This window comes from Panthera onca, chromosome F1 (genome assembly GCF_046562875.1).
Source record: "Panthera onca isolate mPanOnc1 chromosome F1, mPanOnc1 haplotype 2, whole genome shotgun sequence".
NCBI classification, from domain to species: Eukaryota; Metazoa; Chordata; class Mammalia; order Carnivora; family Felidae; genus Panthera; species Panthera onca.
This window is the reverse complement of record NC_138355.1, coordinates 70,034,371-70,053,263: the sequence shown is the minus strand read 5'-3', so window position 1 is coordinate 70,053,263 and position 18,893 is coordinate 70,034,371. Positions and strand designations below refer to the sequence as shown.

Below are 18,893 nucleotides of genomic sequence, written 5' to 3'. Positions count from 1 at the left end.
GCTGTCCCAGCTTCCCGTGACGCCGATTTGGCACCCCTTCTCCACGGCCCCAGTTGGTGTCAACTCTCGTGGACTGGATTTATGTCCCAAATCTGACACGCGGCGCTCTGTCCACACCCCCGTGCCACCTCCCTCGGGCTAACCAAGCCCCTTCCCTCTGTCTGCCAAGACCCCCGGCATTGCCCTCTCACTCCACGACCCCTGCCTTCCGTCTACCCCCTCCCCACCCAGGTGTGCTAGGTGTTCTCTGTGGGAACCAAACACACGAGAATGCTGCCCCCCCCACCCTCCCCACCAAACGCCAGAGAGGGGCCTTTCTGGCTGCCCCTCCCCACCCCAGGGAGGCCCTCGCCCTCTCCGATGCCCTGTGGTCTGGCTTTCTCCGAACAAATGACTCTCTGAGACTACCTGTGTCACCTTCACACCTGGCCACCCTTTTCCCATAACTCTCTTCCCCTATGGTTTACTGTTTTTATTTACATATTTATTTTTAATCGTGGTACAAAGCAAATACCGTAACATTTACCCTCTTAACCACTTTTAAGCTCAGTAGTGTCAATGATATTCACGTTGCTGTGTAACATCTCTAGGGCGTTTTCGTCTTACAGCCCCCTTCCCTGCAGCCCTGGCAGCCACCGTTCCACTCGCTACGAGTCTGACCACTTCAGGGGCTTCAGGGGGAATTGTACAGCGTCTGGCCTTCCGCGACTGGCTTTTTCCACTCACCATAGTATCCTCCAGGGTCACCGTGGCGTAGCCCAGGCCCAGGATGCGTTCCCTCCTCTCTGGGGGCTGACGCGTGCTCCGCCTGGGGCGCTGGCCTCGATGTCCTCACCTGCTCATCTGTGGGCGGACGCCCGGTTGGCTGCACCTCTTGGCTGTTGTGAACTCGATGCACAAGGGTCCCCTCTAGATCCCGCCTGCCGTGTCTTCGTTGCTGGCCTCGCGTGGCTTCTCTAGGGGTTTCTCTCTCCCCTCCGGACTCCTCTTCCTCCGCCACCCAGTGCACTTTTACCCCGGGCCTGGCTTCCACTCTTCCAAGGACCCGCAAGCCTTCTCCCGCGGCTCCCCTGCTGGCCTGGAGGCCCGGGGCTGTGGGGCCTCGGGCAGGACACGCCTCCGGGGCGGCACCTGCTGTGAGTCCAGAAGCCTCCCCTGTCTGCCCCCCCCCCCCCAGCTCCTCACCTGTCAGAAAGAAGGTCCACAGCCTGCAGTGTGGGGCGCTATGCTCGAGCGACCGAGGCCTCGGGGGTGCTTACCGTTTGTGAGAGCACAGCCTTGGTCAGTCTCACCCGATGTGACCTCTCTGCAGACTTCGGCGACAATTCTTTCCTGCAACACCTGTCCTTTGGTCTCCGGCTGCGGTGCCCTCGTGCTCACCTGCCTCCCCGTCTGCCTCTGCATCTCGTTCCCGCGAGCTCTGTTCTCTCCCTCTGAGGGTTCCCTCGGACAGGGACAGGGGTTCTCCGAGGGGTTCCCTCGGACGGGGGTTCTCTCCCTCTGAGGTCTCCAGGCCTGCTGCTCCCACTCCTGCCTCTTAACCAAGGACGCGCATCCGCCCATCCATCTGGCGAACGTGCACTCGGCACCTGCTATGGCTCAGAACTTGGCCTAGACGGCGGGAGACACAGGAGTCAGGTCTGCTTCCTGTCCTCACAGGGCTCACTACGCAGCAACAGGGCCGGCCACCGGGAAGAGGTATCGTGGGGGACAGGGCATTGCCCGCCCCTCTAGCTACTGCTTACCTGTAACTAGACCAACCCCAGGCGTCTCTAACGCACCATCTCCCAGGTCCAGTTTGTCAACCCCTCCCCTCCTCGCTCGCCCTCGAACTCCTCGAACTCCTCGGCACCTCTGCAGTCCCACCGGGTCCCGACCACTTCACCGAGACAACCAGAGCCGACCCCGCACCAGTCTCTTCCACCTTTCTGCCGCTCTCCTCCAGTCTCCATTCTCTGGTCAGGGTCAAGAGAAGCTTACTTAAAAGAAAAAAAAAATTCTTCCTAACACTTGAGATGGCTTTTCGCTAGATCCAGAATGAAGAAACGAAAACCTCGGAACAGCGCGCCTTCCCTCCAGCTCCTCCGAACATGCCCTGGTGCTACTTACAGCTTCTGAGCACCTCTGCGCAGTTTTGTGGAAACCTTTCCCGAGTGCCTGGCATTATTCCACATCTTGGTAACACAGAGATGAACAGACATCCTGCCTCAAGGAACGAACAGTGAGGTTCTTCTCCCACCTAGAACATCATCCCCTCCAGATTCTTCTCTAACCTACCATGCAGAATTAGTGCTCCCGCCCCCCCTTCACTTTTTTTTTTTATTTCTTTTTCTTTTTCTTTTTTATTTTTTATTATTTATTTATTTATTTTTATTTTTATTTTTTTTATTTTTTATTAGTGCTCCCGCCCCCCCTTCTTTTTTTTTTTTTTATTTCTTTTTCTTTTTCTTTTTTAACGTTTATTTATTTTTGAGACAGAGAGAGACAGAGCATGAACGGGGGAGGGTCAGAGAGAGGGAGACACAGAATCTGAAACAGGCTCCAGGCTCTGAGCCGTCAGCGCAGAGCCCGACGCGGGGCTCGAACCCACGGACCGCGAGATCATGACCTGAGCCGAAGTCGGCCGCTTAACCGACTGAGCCACCCAGGCGCCCCTGCAATCCCTTCTTGTACTACCTGCTGCTTCGCCGGGTGTCTGTGTGCCTGGCATATGGTGAGCACCCTCAGTGCTGAAATCCAGTCATTCATTCACTCAAATATTTACTGAGCACTTTTTATGTGACAGGCGCTGTCAGGTGCCGAGGGTACACTACTGAACAGAACACACAAGTCCTGTGATCATAGAGCATACATATACTCTAGTGTGGGAGACAGATAATAATAGATAAATAAGTCAAATAGGTACCGACATTAGATGGTGATGTGCTATGAAGGAAAGAATTGAGTGGCAGAAAGAAGCTTGAGTGGAAGGAGTGTGTACAACTTAAAATTTTTTAATGTTTATTATTATTATTTTAAGAGACAGAGCGCTAGCGGGGGAGGGGCAGAGAAAGAGGGAGACACAGAGTCTGAAGCAGGCTCCAGACTCTGAGCTGTCAGCACATCACCCGCTCAAACCCGCAAACCATAACATGACCTGAGCCAAGTTGGATGCTTAAGTGACTGCGCCACCCAGGCGTCCCTGTACAATTTTAAATAGGAGATTCAGAGTAGGTCTCACTGATAGGGCAGAGTTTGAACAATGGAACATGAAGTAAATGAAAGCATGGGCTATGTGGATGGCAGAGGAAATGCCTCCAGACTTAAGCAGAAGCCCATGCAAAGGTCCTGAGGCAGGAGTGATAGAGGTAGATGAAAGGAGAAAGATACTGGGGGTGGGTATGAGAGAGATTGTAGGACCCTGTAGGCCATTGCCACGTAGATGTTGGTTTTTATTCTGAATAAATGGGGAACCACCGGAGTGTTTCGAAAAGGGGAGGGAAAATGATCTGACTTAGAATTCAAAGGCATCATTCTGGCTGCTTTTTTGTGATTAGAACATAGCAGGAGCAGGCATCAACAAAGAAATCTGTGAGGTAGCTGCTGGGATAATCCAGGTGGAAAGGATGGTGTCTGGGAGCGGTGTGGCAGTAGGGGGGTGGGAAGTGGCCAAGCTCTGGAGATACATACATACATATATATATATTTATTTATTTATTTAAAGTTTATTTTTTTAAGTTTATTTTGAGAGAGAGAGAAAGAGAGAGAGAGAGAAGATCCCAAGCAGGCTCCGTGCTGTCAGCACAGAGTCCGATGTGGGGTTCCATCTCACAAATGTGAGATCATGACCTGAGCGAAAACCAAGAGTCAGTCGCTTAAGGGACTGAGTCATCCAGGTCCCCCGGGGTATATTTTTAAGATAAAACCAGTGGTGTCTGATGATAGATTGCATGTGATGAGTGAGAAAAAGAGAACATTCAGCGATGGCCCCCAGATTTTTGGTCTGGGCAAATGGAAGAATATACTTATTAATGAACCGAGGTAAGGAAGAGAATGTCTATTCAAGCCCTTTGTCTATTTTTTAAAAAATATTTTTAATATTTACTTTTGAGAGAGAGAGACAGAGAGCAAGCGAGTTGGGGAGGAGCAGAGAGAGAGAGAGACAGAATCTGAAGCAGGCTCCATGCTGTCAGCACAGAGGCCAACGCGGGCTGGAACTCAAAAACTGTGAGATCATAACCTGAGCCGAAGTCGGTCACTTAACCGACTGAGCCACCCAGGCGGCCTGCTTTCTATTTATTTTTAAATTGGGTTGTTGGTCTTTGTTGCTGACTTGTAGAAATATCTCTTGAAGTGAACTGATTCTCCACTCTGGCCCCCCAGTCCCTCATCTCCTCCTTTTATTTAAAAAAAAAATTTTTTTTTTTTTCCTGGAGAGAGCACGATCCGGGGAGGTGCAGAGAAAGAGGATCCAAAGCAGGCTCTGCGCTGACAGCTAAGTGCCCTATGCGGGGCTGGACCTCAGGAACCCCAAGACCATGACCTGAGCCACAGCCAGACACTCAACACTAAGCCAACTGGGTGCCCTCTTCTCCTTTTAAATCCAAGTATGGGCAAATAATGTCAGAGCCAGAAGAGACCCTAATGTCATTTACTGCACCTCCAGGATGTCCCCCATCCCTGCAATGTTTTGAGTCCTTAAACCTCAAAACGGGTTATTCTAACCCATTGAGTCCTTCCTCCTGCACACTGGCCTCTACTATTTTGGCCTTACAGATGAGAAAAGTTACGCAAAAATTACAGATTACATTGAATTTAAGATATCCAACAAACCCAAAACACAAGGTGACCCACTTTCATCAGTATCTCCCAGAAGCCCCCGGCGACTCGGTTTCGGCGAAGGAGAAAGGACACGCACGCGCCGTAGAGCTGAGGGCAGAACGAAGCCAGTGGAGGCGTGGCTTCTGCCCGAAATCAACATGGTCACAGGACCCGCCCATCCACTCTTCGGGGGCGGGGGCAGAGGCTCAAGGCTCAGTACTCCATTGGTGGAGTTGCCTCACAGGGCATCCCCGCCAGGGGGCGGGCATGACAGTGTCCCAATTTCCGGTTCCGGCAGTACCAGGAGCCGGGTCGAGATGGGGGAAGATGCGAGCGGAGGCCGGCGGTCGCCGGGCATGGAGGCTAGAGTGGGAGCTGTGGCCTAGAGGTCCGGGCTTGGAGTTCGCCTCGGACGCGGCGGAACCGCCGTGATCGGCGAAGGTAAGAAAGCACCGGCGTGGGGTGCCTGGCGACTAAGGTCTCCGAGGACCTGGACCTGTCAGGGAGGCAGGGCTGCCTGCAGGTCCACGGGAGCCCGCCACGCAGCTCTGGAGGTGCAGGGCGACTCCAGCGAAGCATCTCTTCCAGTCGGAGGGGCGTGAGGCTCGCCGCCAGCGACAGAAGCGGGGCGAGAGGCGTGGCGGGGGCCACGTCTGAAGACCCAGCCGAGGGTGGCTGTGCGGGGAGCAGGACAGAGGCTGCATAAAGGGGTGTCATGTGGTGTCTAGGATGAGGGGTCACGTGGGTGGAAGACCAAAGGAGTGCTGGGTGGGAACTCACGGCGACCGAGGGAGGAGATTCCCTCAAAGGAGGGGTCGGAGGCAACGCCAGGGACCTCCCCTAGGGACAGGCATATTCATTAGGACACGTGGGCCAGGATGTATATATATTCGCGTTCACGTCGCGGGTCGCTCCCGGGAAGCGGAATCTGATGCACATGCAGAGGGAGAGCAGACGAACAGAAGGGGGAAGCAAAGATCCTGTTTCCAGCTGAGAATCCGAGACCCAACCGCACGGGTGTGGTGTCCGGGATTTTTGCTTTGGTGGGGTGGTTGGCGGAAAAGATCTGAATGCGTCCGCTAGTCATCATTGGGCCCAGTTCTGGTGACGAGTCAGGATGGAGCCATCATGGTCCTGGACCCTTAGAGTCGTTTTTATCGTTGTTGTAATACTGACGGCCCTTTATACGTAAAGCACTGTTGTCCAACCGCTGACACACACTGGTCACCCAGAGAACTTGTTAAAATGTTGGCTCTTACTCAAAAGGTCTACGCATGCATCCTGATATTCTGTATTTCTAACAAGCTCCCAGGTAATGTCCATGCTGTGGTCTGTGTGCATGTGGTCTGTGCAGCATTGTCTACTAGGGCTTTCTGCAATGATAGAAATGCTTTGCTGTTACAAAATGCTTTCACACTTATTACCTCACATGAGTTGCACCACACTTTCATATAGCCGTGGCAGGCTTCACGAGCCCCCTCTCGCCGATGAGGAAACCGAGTTTCAATGAAGCGACTTGGTTCCAACCCTACCAGTAAGTGACGGAAGTAGAACTCAAACCTGGATCTCCTGAGTGCTAGTGTTCTTTCCACCTCGTGACCTGGCCTTCCAGGTGACACTGCCTTGTCTCTAACTAGAATCTTCTGTCCGAACCTAGTGAATAGTCTGGCGTGATGTTTCTGGTTCAGGAAGAGCGGAAGTGGAAGGAAGGGAGGTGTACCGAGACCACCAGTTTGTCCCTTTGCGCTGGTGGCTCTGCCTCTGACATCTCATGTGATGATTCCAGGGTGCTCTGGGTTATCTGAGCAGGGCTGAAAGGTGGGAGGAAATTCAGAATTGGAGCTGTGTGCACAAATAGCCAGGAAAGGGCCATAAAGAACCGGGGCAGATTGAGTTGGGAGAGGGGAAGGCTGGAAGGCGTGCAGGAGTCTGTAAAGAGGATTTTCCAGAGGGCAAAACAAGAAGAACTGGTTTTGATATTTCAGCAGGAGGTTTGGAAGTTATGTAACAAAGAGCAGGTTGAGATCCCACCTTTGCGGAACAGCCCCACCTTTGGAAGGGGTAGAGGGAGTGAGTGCAGTGCCCTCTCCCCTTCAGCTTAGAGGCTTATTCCTCTGAGGCATGACCCTTAGTGGCTCCTCCTGTCACCACGGCGATGGTAGGAGTTATCTGCTTTGGCCTCGGAGGGGAGAGTCCTCCTTCCTTTTGGGAATTTAAAATCAACTGGCTCATGTAAGAGACGGAGGAAAGCAGAAATGGGGCACGGGTCCTGCCTTAGGGTTTCTCGGCGGGAGGTACTGGTACTTTGTGATTCAGCTTGACGAGTTGAGAAGGTGCCCACAAAACCAGGTCCTGGAACAGAATCCTTCGCTGCTCCTCCTTTCCGCCCGGCTTAGCACACAGCTTGCACAAGCCCGGCAGGAGGCCCTCCTGCTTGAGCCCGGCCGTGTTTGTCCTGTGACAGCAATGTGCCCACTGGCCACTCAGCTCTCTCCACCGGCACGCTGGGAAAACATGGGCAGATCTTGGTTTCTCTGGAACAGAGCTGAGAGAAAGCCCTGGTCATCTGCAGGGCCAGGAGCTTATGCTGAACCCTTGGGTGACTGGCAGTCATGAGGGCATTAATTCCGCCTCGCACAGGTAGGGGTGACTTGGCTTTAGACTGAGCAGTGTGATTTGTGCTGGAGCCTCAGTTCCCGTGGGGTAGAAGGCGTGGCAGTGTAGGTAGAAGATCTTGGCTCATCACTGCCCTCACTGCTGACCAGCTGGGTGACCTTGGACCTGTTCCTTTTAACTTATCTGATGCTCTGTTTTCTCATTTAGCCGAAGTGTCTAACTGTGCACAGGCTAAGTTGTACGGATTATATGAGGTGATAGGTATTCGGTAAATCCTAGAGTCTCTCTCTCTCTCTCCTCATTGCTCAGTGATTTGGGAAACATGACCTTGGGACCCTGGATCACACTCTGGGCAAGGCAGACGGTGACCACCTTCTCCTGAAGGCCTCAAAGGAGAAGACTGCCCTGCTGGACTTGGTGGGTGTCCCAGTCTGAGGCTGGGGAGGAAGGGCCACTTTTGTCCCCAGCAGGTGACACGGTAGTGTTCCTGTCACTCATTTCCCACAGCCTAGACTCTCCATTCTGGCAACCTCATTGTTCTAAGCCATCGTTCTCCTGTTTCATTGTCTACCTGCTCGGCCTCCATTCAAATACCTCTGTCCTCCAGGGGATCTTCTCGCTTGTTCAGCAGCCCACGCATGGCCAGCTTGCTCCGCAGGTAGCCTGTACATAGTGAAGGTGACGCCATTCACACTGTCCAGCTCGGTGCATTCCAGCTGACTTCCACGGGAAGGCGGGAGGCTCCTTAGGCTGGGACCTTGGGTTGCAGAAGGTGGTTTAGGACGGATTCTGTTTAGACACTTGACATGAGGTTTGCCAAGGCACTGGCTGCGGGAGCACTTCAGCTTCTAGACTTGTCCCTTTGAGGTGGCCACCTCCGTTCCCAGCCTGTAGGGATTTCTCTCAAAGCCTGGGCGGCCTGACTGTTCACTACCAGTTTCACTTCCCAGTTTCCCCTCTGGCTGAAAATGTCCAGTTTCTTACGCAGGAACACATTGCATTGTCACGAAGAATATGTCCAATATATCATGGCCTCTTATTTGACAGTTCTTGAGTTGGAGGCTCCTAATTTTATACGATTATTAGTATTACTTTTATTTGGAAACTCAGGCGAAGGATACACTTGACATGAGAGCCACATGTGCAGTGATTTGCCCTGGTTTCTTTCTGTATCTTACATTCATTCCCGGAGGGATACCGTGTCATCTCGAATAGACTGTGAGTTTCTCGAAGGCAGAATCTGTATCTTCCCTGTCACTTTGAAATGTCCCCTCATTATACAGGACGGAGGTTATTATTTATATGCTTGGGGGTGAAAGGGGCAGACACGTTCTCTACCGTGTCGTTCTCAAGGCTCTTCAGGGAAACTACTCAGCTCTCTGCTGGTTTTTTTCTTTCTCTAGAGTGAGTTATCTAATAACCAAAGAGGACTCCGACCTTTGGCTTGTTCCTAACTTTCTAACTCCTTTCATCGGAGGGAGGGGAGAGGTGGGGGGGGGTGCCACACTTTCTTCTAATGTGGACTGGAAGCAATGTAAGGGTAGTGCGTGTGGGGTCAGGATGGGGGGGGGGGGTGTTGGGGACCAGAGATTAAGGCGAGGCAGCTAGTAATGGTGACAAAAGAGGCACCCTGCTGAGGGTGAAAGGTCAAGGCCTTGCCTCCTCACCTGAAACGGAGCACTTCCCTTCATCACTGGGAACCTGCTGTGTCACTCAGTGACGTCCCCCTAGCCCACTTGAAGGCCTTGCATCTGGCCAGGTGGTTTGTCCTCAGCATCCTGAGCTCTGCCTGGGTGCGCAGAGAAGGAGGAGAACGGACCATGACACCGGGGCCCCGGCAGAGGCAGAGACCGGAATGGGCCGTTTGATGAGCCCAGGGCAGGGAGCCTAGGGAGTCACTGAAGTGAGGACAGGGCTGATAAAGGAGAGAGAAGGGGCAGCACCCTGATCCGTGAAGGAAGACTCAGGCGAGAGTTGGCCAAGCTAGACTGGGTGGAATCTAAGCTCTGGGGACGTGAGTACCCCAGGAGATGAAACTGGGGGGGGGAGGGCGGTCAGAGCCCGGCCAGGAGGACCGAGTGCGAGGTTCTGGCCTCCTTTCCCGCATCTACCCACCCGCTCACATCTCCAGGTCTTCAGACACCATGGAGGACAAACGCAACATCCAGATCATCGAATGGGAACACCTGGACAAGAAGAAGTTCTACGTGTTTGGTGTGGCAATGACGATGATGATCCGTGTCAGCGTCTACCCCTTTACCCTCATCCGCACCCGGCTGCAGGTTCAGAAAGGCAAGAGCCTCTACCACGGGACTTTTGACGCCTTCATCAAGATCCTGCGAGCAGATGGCGTGACTGGCCTCTACCGGGGGTTCCTGGTCAACACCTTCACCCTCATCTCTGGCCAGTGCTATGTCACCACGTACGAGCTCACCCGGAAGTTTGTTGCCGACTACAGCCAGAGCAACACGGTCAAGTCGCTGGTGGCCGGTGGCTCGGCCTCCCTGGTGGCCCAGAGCATCACGGTGCCCGTTGATGTGGTGTCCCAGCACCTGATGATGCAGCGCAAGGGCGAGAGAATGGGCCGCTTCCAAGTGCGAGGGAGCCCGGAGGGACGAGGGGTGGTTGCCTTCGGCCAGACCAAGGACATCATCAGACAGATCTTGCGGGCTGATGGGCTTCGAGGCTTCTACCGAGGCTACGTGGCTTCACTGCTTACCTACATCCCAAATAGCGCCGTCTGGTGGCCCTTCTATCACTTCTATGCAGGTAAGTGGGGCCCAGGAGAGTCGGCGCAGAGGGTGGGCCTGCTGACGGGGCTGAGCTGCTGAGGTTTTGCGCTTGCTGCGGTGGAGGATTTAATGGGAGAGTGGGCTGTTCATCCAGCAAACGTTTGACTCCGGGAGGGTTCGCGGATCATGATACCTGGTTCTTCCTTCCGGGAGCTTACATCATCGTGGGGGAATCACACAAGTAAAGTCGATGACTGTAGGACATAAAGTACATTCTGGGCGCATCAGAGTCAACAAGGGTTAGTGGAATATTGGCAGAGAAGTGGAAGACGAGGAAGCACAAGACTCATGGGATGCTTGGGATCTGAACATGAAATTTCAGGTTTCAGATGAGCATTTGACTTGCATGCCTTTCCTCAGCATTGTTAAGTTCAAGATGGTGTAGGGCCTTGAACCTCTCCACTCCTGTGATGTATTTTTGTTCATAAGACATTTTACTTCTTTTTGAGTATTCCCCCGAACGGATTACTGGGCCCAAGGTTGACATTTTTGAGGCCCTCAATAAACATAATACCAGATTTCCTTCTGAAAGGTCAGACCACACTGCCCAGAGCAGGACCTGAGTGTGCCTGCCACCCTCGACACCCACAGCTTTAGGTGGCCACCAAACTCCCATGAGGACAGTCTGTGCTTGTAACCTCCCTGATCCCTGCTGCTGGCAATGGACATTCTATCCAACCCATTTGGGACCTTTCTAACCAGATTTCATAATGACTTCCTCACCTATAATCATTCTGTCCTGGGGCGCCTGGGTGGCTCAGTCGGTTGGGTGTCTGACTTCGGCTCAGGTCATGATGTCACGGTTCGTGGGTTCGAGCCCTACGTCAGGCTCTGTACTAACAGCTCAGAGCCTGGAGCATGCTTCGGATTCTGTGTCTGCCCTTCCCCTGCTCACGTTCTGTCTCTCAAAAATAAATATTAAAAAAATTAAAAAAAAAAAACCATTAAAAAAAATCATTCTGTCCCTATGCCACTACTTTCCTGATTGCACCTTGTTTATTGCTAGTTCTGTTTCTCTCTTTTGTTTAACACAGTCTTTCTAGAGTATTTGGTAAAGTTCACATACCTGGATTTCACCCCTGATTCTGCATCAGATTCTTTGGGAGTGGATCCTGGTCATCTTAATGTTAAAAAAAAGAAAAAAGAAAAAACAACAACTCTGGGTACCTAGGTGGCTCAGTCAGTTAAGCGTCTGACTCTTGATTTTGGCTCAGGTCATGATCTCATGGTTGTGAGATTGAGCCTCGCATTGGACTCTGTGCTGAACATGGAGCCTGCTTGGGATTGTCCGTCTCTCTTTCTCTCTCTCTCTGTCTCTCTCTCTCTCTGTCTCTCTCAAAATAAATCAATACTTAAAAACAACAACAAAAAACCCCCACAAACCTCTAGGAAACGTGAGCATTTTCTCTAGCATCTGTCTTCACCCTTCTCTCCTCACTTGATTTTATTTATAATTGAGTTGTACTTTTCTAACATGTCAGAAAATCTCTTTCCATCCCCAGACTAACTTTCAGAGTTCTGGACAGACACTCTGACTGTCGGACCCTCTGGACTTGGATGCGTGCATTTCCATCTGAGATGTTACATAGTTAACTGTTTTTCATCCCAAGCTGGCTTTCCCTTCTGACCCTCTTCCTTCCCTTAGTGGCCTCATCATTCTCCACAGTACTGAGACCAAAGCCCTAGGGACTGTGCTTGCCATCCCCTCTTCCTTGTCCCCACATGTCGTCCTGGTGACCCCAGAATGTCTTTCCTACTCTCTCTCCATTCCTCCTGCCTTTCCTGGAAACCATGCCTCAGTTTTCACTCTGCTGGGTGCTGCACCAGCCCTCTAGCTGCTCTCCCTTCCCACCTATCACACGCTCCGAACATTCACGATTTACTCCCTGGTTGTGATGCTCTGGGGCTCCACTGCTCACTGAGTACAACCCTGTCTCTTCAGCCTCCCTTCACAGCGAAGCCTCCCCTCGTGCCGTCTGCTGCAGCCAGATAACCCACACTGCCTCCACTGTGCACCGTCTCCCTCACCCCTGCTTTGTTCTTCTCACCCCTCTGCCTGGGTGCCCTCTAGGCCCACTTACCCTGGTGAAATCATGACTTTCCTGAAGTGCTCCTTGCTGCCCCTGTCACATCTCCCTACGTAGCCCTTAACCTTCAACAGGTGATCTTTCCCTCCTTACAGCCCCTGGGGCAGTGCTTGAATCTTTTGGGGGGCACCTGTGTTGCTTGCCTGATGTTATTATTTTTTCGACTACGTGGAAAGGTTCCTTTTTTTTTTTTTTTTTTTTTTTAAGTTTATTTAAGAGAGAGAGTGCACATGAGAGAGCGCATGAGCTAGCAGGGGAGGAGTAGAGAGAGAGCGAGGGGAAGAGAGAGAATCCCAAGCAGGCTCTGCACTTGTTAGCGCAGAGCCCGACACAGGGCTCGATCTCACAAACCATGACATCATGACCCGAGCCAAGAGTCACTTACTGATGGAGCCACTCAAGTGCCCCAAGGTTCCTTTTTTAAAATGCATTTCTTCCTAGTTTTATTGAGATAAAATCGGGAAGTTTCTTGGAAGTGGGAGGAAACTACCATTTATGAATATGCACCATGTGCCAGGCTCTGTGACACGTGTGCTTAGTAAATATTTGTTGAATGAGGAGATTGGTTCTTGTCATTCCCTTTTGCTTAAAATCAACCCATGCTGCCGTCTGGGCACTTAGAATAAAACGGAACGTGCTCTTGGTCCGTGCAAGTCCACGCGATCTGGCCCGTCTGCTGGGCCAGCCTCACTGCCGGCCTCTCTTGCCTCGCTCAGCTCCGTCCTGTCTTTCTCTCGGTTCCTGAAATACACCACGCTCTGTCCTCACCTCTCCGCTTTTGCAGATGATGTTCTTTCAGCCTGGAAACGCCCCACCCCCTGCCCTTCTCGTGCTTCAGGCCTCGGCTGACATTGCCACCTTTGCACAGACTTCTTCACCCAGTTGGAAAGAGGGCTCTTTCTGTTCTTTTCAGCTTGTTTCCTTCATAGCGCTTGTCACCATTTGCGATCATTTTATCCCTCACTCACAGCTCCTTAATTAGGCTGTGAGTCCCATGAAGACACCGTTCATTCCCCTGTCGTATGTCCTGTGCTCACCACAGTGCGTGGCATCCAGTAGCATTAAATAAATATGCATTTATATTACTGTCCACAGACATTTAGCCAGGAGGGACTTAACCCAAGTCAGCCTGGGTTTATCTTCTGCTTTGCAGATAACAGGTGCCCAGGAAGCACTTGCTGAGTGAATAACAGAGCAAAAACATGGGGCTTTCTCCCCCACTGCCTGGCTTTGGTTTTTCATCCTGTCCCTAAGTCACAGGAAAAGGGCACGTGTGTGTGATTACAATTGGAATCTGAATCCTGCTGTGGCTGGCAGACCTGGGGGCCAGTGCCGACAGGCCCACGGAGGCTGGCAGCGCCCGTCCAGATGCCACCTTCTCAGGAGAGCCGGGACACGGCTGAGGAGGTGCCGGCAGGCCGCTCTGTCTCGGGTCGTGTGACCCCGGGGAGGGAGGGGGCCGGGGGTTGTGGCTTCAGGAGTCCCGCCGGGCCGTTGCGTCAAGAGATGCTCAGTGCCAGCCCCCACCGTCCCACTGCCCCTCATCTTTATTTAGGTGGCCACAGATTACGAAAACTAGGGGCATGAGGGAAAAACTCTCGAAGGTACTATGGGAACTGGACTGTAGAGAGTGGACGGAGAGGGAGTCTTCGAGATGACCCACGCTACACCCAGCCTCCCTCAGAATGAAAGCCAGAGCCTCAGAGTGGCTTCAAGGCCCTAATGACTTACCTCTCGGGCCTTGCGTAGTGTTCTTTCCCTCGCTCATTCATACGGGCCTTGCTGCCCCTGTCCTTTGCATTGGATGTTGCCTCTGCTTGGAAAGTTCTTTCCACAGATCCGTGCACTCTTCCTCAGGCCTTTGCTCAGACTTCACCTCCTGGGAGAGAGCTTCCATGACCACCTTGTTTAAAAGGCAACCCCTTCCCTCCCAACACCTGGCATTCCCTGTCTCCCTTCCCTGCTTTATTTTTATCTCTAGGTAGCACACGTCACCTTCTGATATAGCTATCGATTTTGCTTTTTATTTACGTATTGCCTGTGTTCCCATTTCCTAAGGGCAGGATTTGAGACTCTTTTATTCACCATTCCATCCTCAAGAGCCAGGTGGCTGGTGCACGGCAGTCACTGAGTCAACTCTGGTCGAACCAATGAGTGAACTCCTGATTCTCGCTTCTAGGGAGGCTAAAGCAAAAAATTAAACTGCAGTCAGCTTCCCAGTGATGCTGGGAGTGGGTGAATCTGGGCACTATGCCCTTGTCTTCATTAGCATTTTGGAAACGGAGTTCTTCTTTGTTAATAGAGCCTGCAGAAAACATCTCACTGCAGGGTACGACCTTCTCTTTCAGCTGCGATTGTTTTTATTTTTAAAAACATTCACATGGGCGTATACATACGGTGGAAGGTGACCCAGCCATAAAAAAAAAACAAAACTTGTGACTTGCAACAACATGGTTGGATCTAGACTGTATTATGCTAAGTGAAACAGGTCAGTCACAGAAAGACAAATAGCATCTGATCTCACTCATATGTGGAATTTAAGAAACAGGACACACAAAGAAAAGAAGAGACAAACCAAAAAACAGACTCTTGACTACAGAGAACACACTGCTGGCCACCAGAGGGGAGGTGGGCGGGGGAAACAGGTGAAGGGGATGAGGAGTCCACTTACTGTGAGAGCACAGAGTGCCGTATAGACGTGTCGGATCACTGTACTGTACATCTGAAACTAACACGATACCGTATGCTAACGAACTACAATTTAAAAAAATCTTCTCACGGCTCAAAATTCAAAAAGAAAGACAGGGACGCGGTGAAAAGACTCCTCACCCACCACGGTCACCCTGCTCCCTTCCTTAGAGACAGTAGGCGAGACCAGCTTTAATGTTTCCTACCAGCGATGGGGTGCCCGTGTGAGAAAACCCGTGGCGTGTGCTTGCCTGGCCTGGGAGTCGGGGGGAGTAGAGCACACGTGTAAGGTTGTTATGTCAGGAAGGATTTCTGTTCATCAGAGGAGGGGAGTTGGCAGGCAGAGAGGTTCTGAAACCCCTTCTCCAGAGGAATCCTCTGTTCACAGCGGGTAATGTACCCAACATGGCTTCCGGAAGGGGCTCATTTTTTCTTGGTTCAGAAGGAAGCAAAGAAAAGAGGATGGGAGTGACAGGATCTAAGGTGGCTGATGCTGGAGAGGGTCCGTCCACGTTGGGCCAATGAGCAGAAGCAGTGTGAGGGCAGACGGGACGGCACCTCACGTCTCTCCCGTTGTCTCTCCCTCGCTTCCAGAGCAGATCTCGTACCTCTGTCCTAAGGAGTGCCCGCACATTGTCTTTCAAGCCGTCTCGGGGCCCCTGGCCGCGGCCACCGCTTCCGTCCTGACCAATCCCATGGACGTCATCCGAACCCGAGTGCAGGTAAGACCGGCCTCCCTGCCCCCGGTAAGAAGGGTCACCTGTGCTCCCCAGTGCTCCCCCGACCTCTCTGTGTCACGGCCTTCTAGTCCAGCCAGCCTCGTCCTGGTCAGCCAGGCCCCTTCCTTGTGCTTACGACTTACCATGTGCAGCAGGCAGCGGAGCGCTCTGAAACGCCTAGAGCGTTCCCCTCACCACGTGTACCCCCTTGCACGCCCCCGCACCTGTCCCCGCCATGCCTCACTGGCTCCTCCCTGCCTCTCATCCCGTTAGCACAGCCGATGCTTTTCTCTACCGAGACGGAGCCCTTGGTGGTGCTGTCCAGACCTCGTAGTCCCTGTCTCCACTCAGCTCAAAGATGCTTCCCCAGCACCTAATCCAAGGAAATGGAATCTGAATGGATGTGTAACATACAAATGGCAGGTTCTGCTGTATGAGAACGGGGGCTTGAACATCTGATGTGGGTAGCTGAAGAGGACAGCTGTGCAGGAGAGTGGGGTCACGGCTGTGGTGAGGAGGAGAGGGAAAGAAAAGAACCTCAACAGGTTGGGGGTGAAGCCGGCTTCCCTGATCCGAGGATGTTGGGATGGAGATGGCTGGCAAATCTAGGTGTATTTGTCTGTAGGAAAGAATGCCCTTTCCACGCCCGCTTTTGAAAATGAATAAATTGACATCTGATTGGTGTGCAGACCACAAAGTGCACAGGTTCCCTTCTCATTCTCTCCTGAGCCTTGTTCTGAGCGCTCCCAGGCTGGAGGAGACCAAGCGCGTGTGAGGACCAGAGCAGAGCTGGAACAGCCCTTGACGCGGCTGTGGACGGGGGAGGGCAGGGGAGCAGAGGTGGTCAGAGGAGAGTACCGGAGAGGAAGAGGGGAGCGTGGAGGAGGGTGGGGGTGGGGATGAGTGAGTGGGCAATATTCTCAGCCAGAGGTCACCCTGTGACTGTCGCACGGTACGGGGGTGTGCAACAAGCAGTGCATCTGTCCTGCGCTGGCTGAGGGTCCGAGGGGGGTGGTGTCTAAACGCGCACCTGGGTGGCAGAGTGTGGGGGGCCGGGGCAGGGGGCAGGACTGTTGAGAAGGAAGAGAGGAGATTTCTGCCTCAGCCCAATTTCCAGTGTAGTAGGGAGGACGGGTCCCGGGGTGTGTGGGGGCGACAGGGCCGGGGGTGGGCCCAGCCTCGGGGACTCAGAGGGACTGACACACGGGAATGGAAATGACAGACCAGCAGGGCCTTCAGTCCCTGGGCTCCCTGAGGCCAGAGAGGAGCCCCCACGGCAAGGAGCCCTAGCTCAGGAGCTTAGCTAATGACAGGAACAGCAGCTCACAGTTACGGTTCTGGCGCCCAGAGCAACTGCGTGGCTTAGGTCTACTTCGTGACTGTCGTACATCTGAGGAAACTGAGATACGTTACCTGAGGCTACCCTGTTAGCAAGTTGGGGAGCAGAGTTCGACCCAGGCGGGCCGGTACCAGAGCCCACATGAACCACTGTGCCGCCCCGTCCGGCCCCCAGGCCCCAAGTCCAGTTCTTTCCACCGTAGCCCAAGGCTGCGCCCAGTGGCCCTGACTGTGGCCCGTGGCCTTCCGCCATGTTGCATTTCCAGGTCGAAGGCAAGAGCTCTATCATCCTGACCTTCAGACAGCTGATGGCAGAAGAGGGGCCCTGGGGCCTCATGAAGGGCCTCTCTGCCAGGATCATCTCAGCCACGCCCTCCAGCATTGTCATCGTGGTGGGCTACGAGAGCCTCAAGAAACTCAGCCTCCGGCCTGAGCTGGTGGACTCAAGACACTGGTAACCGGCGGCAGGGCGAGAACCCTGCTGTTGCCCACACTACTTTGGGGCGGGGGTGGCGTGGGAGGATAGCACCCTCTCCAGGTGCCCCCGCCACACTCACAGCCCTGCCCGGGGCCAGGTGGCCTGTCTGGGACAGGGCACAGACTCCGAACTGCTCTTGCTGAAGAGGCTCCACACCTGGACCCCCTGCCCCTGGTATTTTTTATTTTCTTGCCAACCTGGGCTCTCTGCTCAGTCCCGGTACTCCGTCCTGATCCAAGGAACCCCCATCCCCAGCGATCCCCCTCCCCCGTCCCCTGCGGAACCTTCTCCTGGCCTCCCCCGCCATCTGTGCCCCTGAGACCCTGACGAGAGCTGTACAGGGCGCTGGTTTCCTACTGCCGGTCCTCCCCCCGGCCTCTCAGCCCGGATTTCCAGCAGCTGTCGTCAGCCCTCTCCTGCTTCATCTCGTAGGCTTGCTTCTTTTTGCTTTGGGACTGAGCCGCCACCCGACTGTTCTGTTTTCCCTGCCACTGGGGGCCAGGTGCCGGGTACTTCTGCACAGGGAGCAGGAGCAGCGAAAACCTCTGGTTCTCCAGAGCACGTGTCCTCTCTTCGGAGAGTTATTAGGTTGGGGACAAATGTCGATACTTTACTTTGTGTGTGTATTTTTTTTTAACATCTGTGAACTAGGTACTGTCAGTCCTGCTGAAGCGCCAATCCTGCAGTCAGAGCCCACCCCTTCCTCAGGTGGAAAACGTAGCTTTCCCTCAATCCCAGTTACCTACCCCACGTTCCTTCAGAACCAGCAGCCCCAGGACATGCGAGCTGTTGGCTCCCTCGGCCAGGCGACTGCAGGGGCGGGCCCAGTCCTGAGTAGATCAGGCCGTCCGGGCTGGACTGGGAGAACTACCCTGCAAAGCGAGGTGGAGAGAACAGGTTGGAAAGTGAGGACAGGGTGCGTGTGCCTGTGCCCGGAAAGTGAGGACAGGGTGCGTGTGCCTGTGCCCCGGCGCATGTCCCCAGGCCGACCGGGTGAGGCCTAGGAGAGGGCGGGGGAGGTTCTCCGCCCTGGGGCGGTCATGACGATGACGTGCGTGTCTGTACCCATCACCGGGACTCACAGAAACAGAGGTGTCCCAGTGGGAATCTCTGAGACGTGGGACTGGTTGTGGTTTTCTCCTCCTCCACGTGAAGAGTCATCCCAGTCGTGGCTCTCCCGAGGGGTGCCTGGGGGAGAGTAAGGAGCAGGTCAGGAAGTCCCCCCGATACCAGGACCACTGCGTTTACCAGCCCGATACTGCCGAGACTCTGTTGAGGCTCTTCAGGGGCGGACAGCGAGCCCTCCTCCCCCGCACCTGTGTGGTGGGCAGACAGGTGCAGCCCCCAAGCGAGGAGAAGGCAGGGCAGACCCTGC

At 53.6% G+C, this 18,893-nt stretch overlaps 1 protein-coding gene across 2 annotated transcripts; it reads left to right on the top strand.

The window, feature by feature from the left end:
- The first annotated feature begins 5,073 nt into the window (after positions 1-5,073).
- SLC25A44 (solute carrier family 25 member 44) lies at positions 5,074-18,131 on the top strand. Of its 2 annotated transcripts, none has more exons than XM_060644666.3 (4): positions 5,074-5,241; positions 9,548-10,185; positions 15,578-15,705; positions 15,976-16,451. In XM_060644666.3, the coding sequence occupies exons 2-4, from the start codon at positions 9,561-9,563 to the stop codon at positions 16,159-16,161; spliced, it is 939 nt and encodes a 312-aa protein (XP_060500649.1). In that variant the 5' UTR covers positions 5,074-5,241; positions 9,548-9,560; the 3' UTR covers positions 16,162-16,451. The 2 variants fall into 2 exon arrangements, with proteins under 2 accessions (XP_060500649.1, XP_060500648.1); XM_060644665.3 differs by lacking the exon at positions 15,976-16,451 and adding an exon at positions 17,307-18,131 and having other exon boundaries at positions 5,076-5,241.
- Positions 18,132-18,893: the final 762 nt, after the last annotated feature.

Coding starts and splice junctions, on each gene's coding strand:
- SLC25A44 (XM_060644665.3), top strand. CDS start 9,561: ATGGAGGACAAACGCAACATCCAGATCATCGAATGGGAACACCTGGAC. Junction 10,186..15,577: donor CTTCTATCACTTCTATGCAG/GTAAGTGGGGCC, acceptor CCTCGCTTCCAG/AGCAGATCTCGTACCTCTGT. Junction 15,706..17,306: donor TCATCCGAACCCGAGTGCAG/GTAAGACCGGCC, acceptor TTGCATTTCCAG/GTCGAAGGCAAGAGCTCTAT.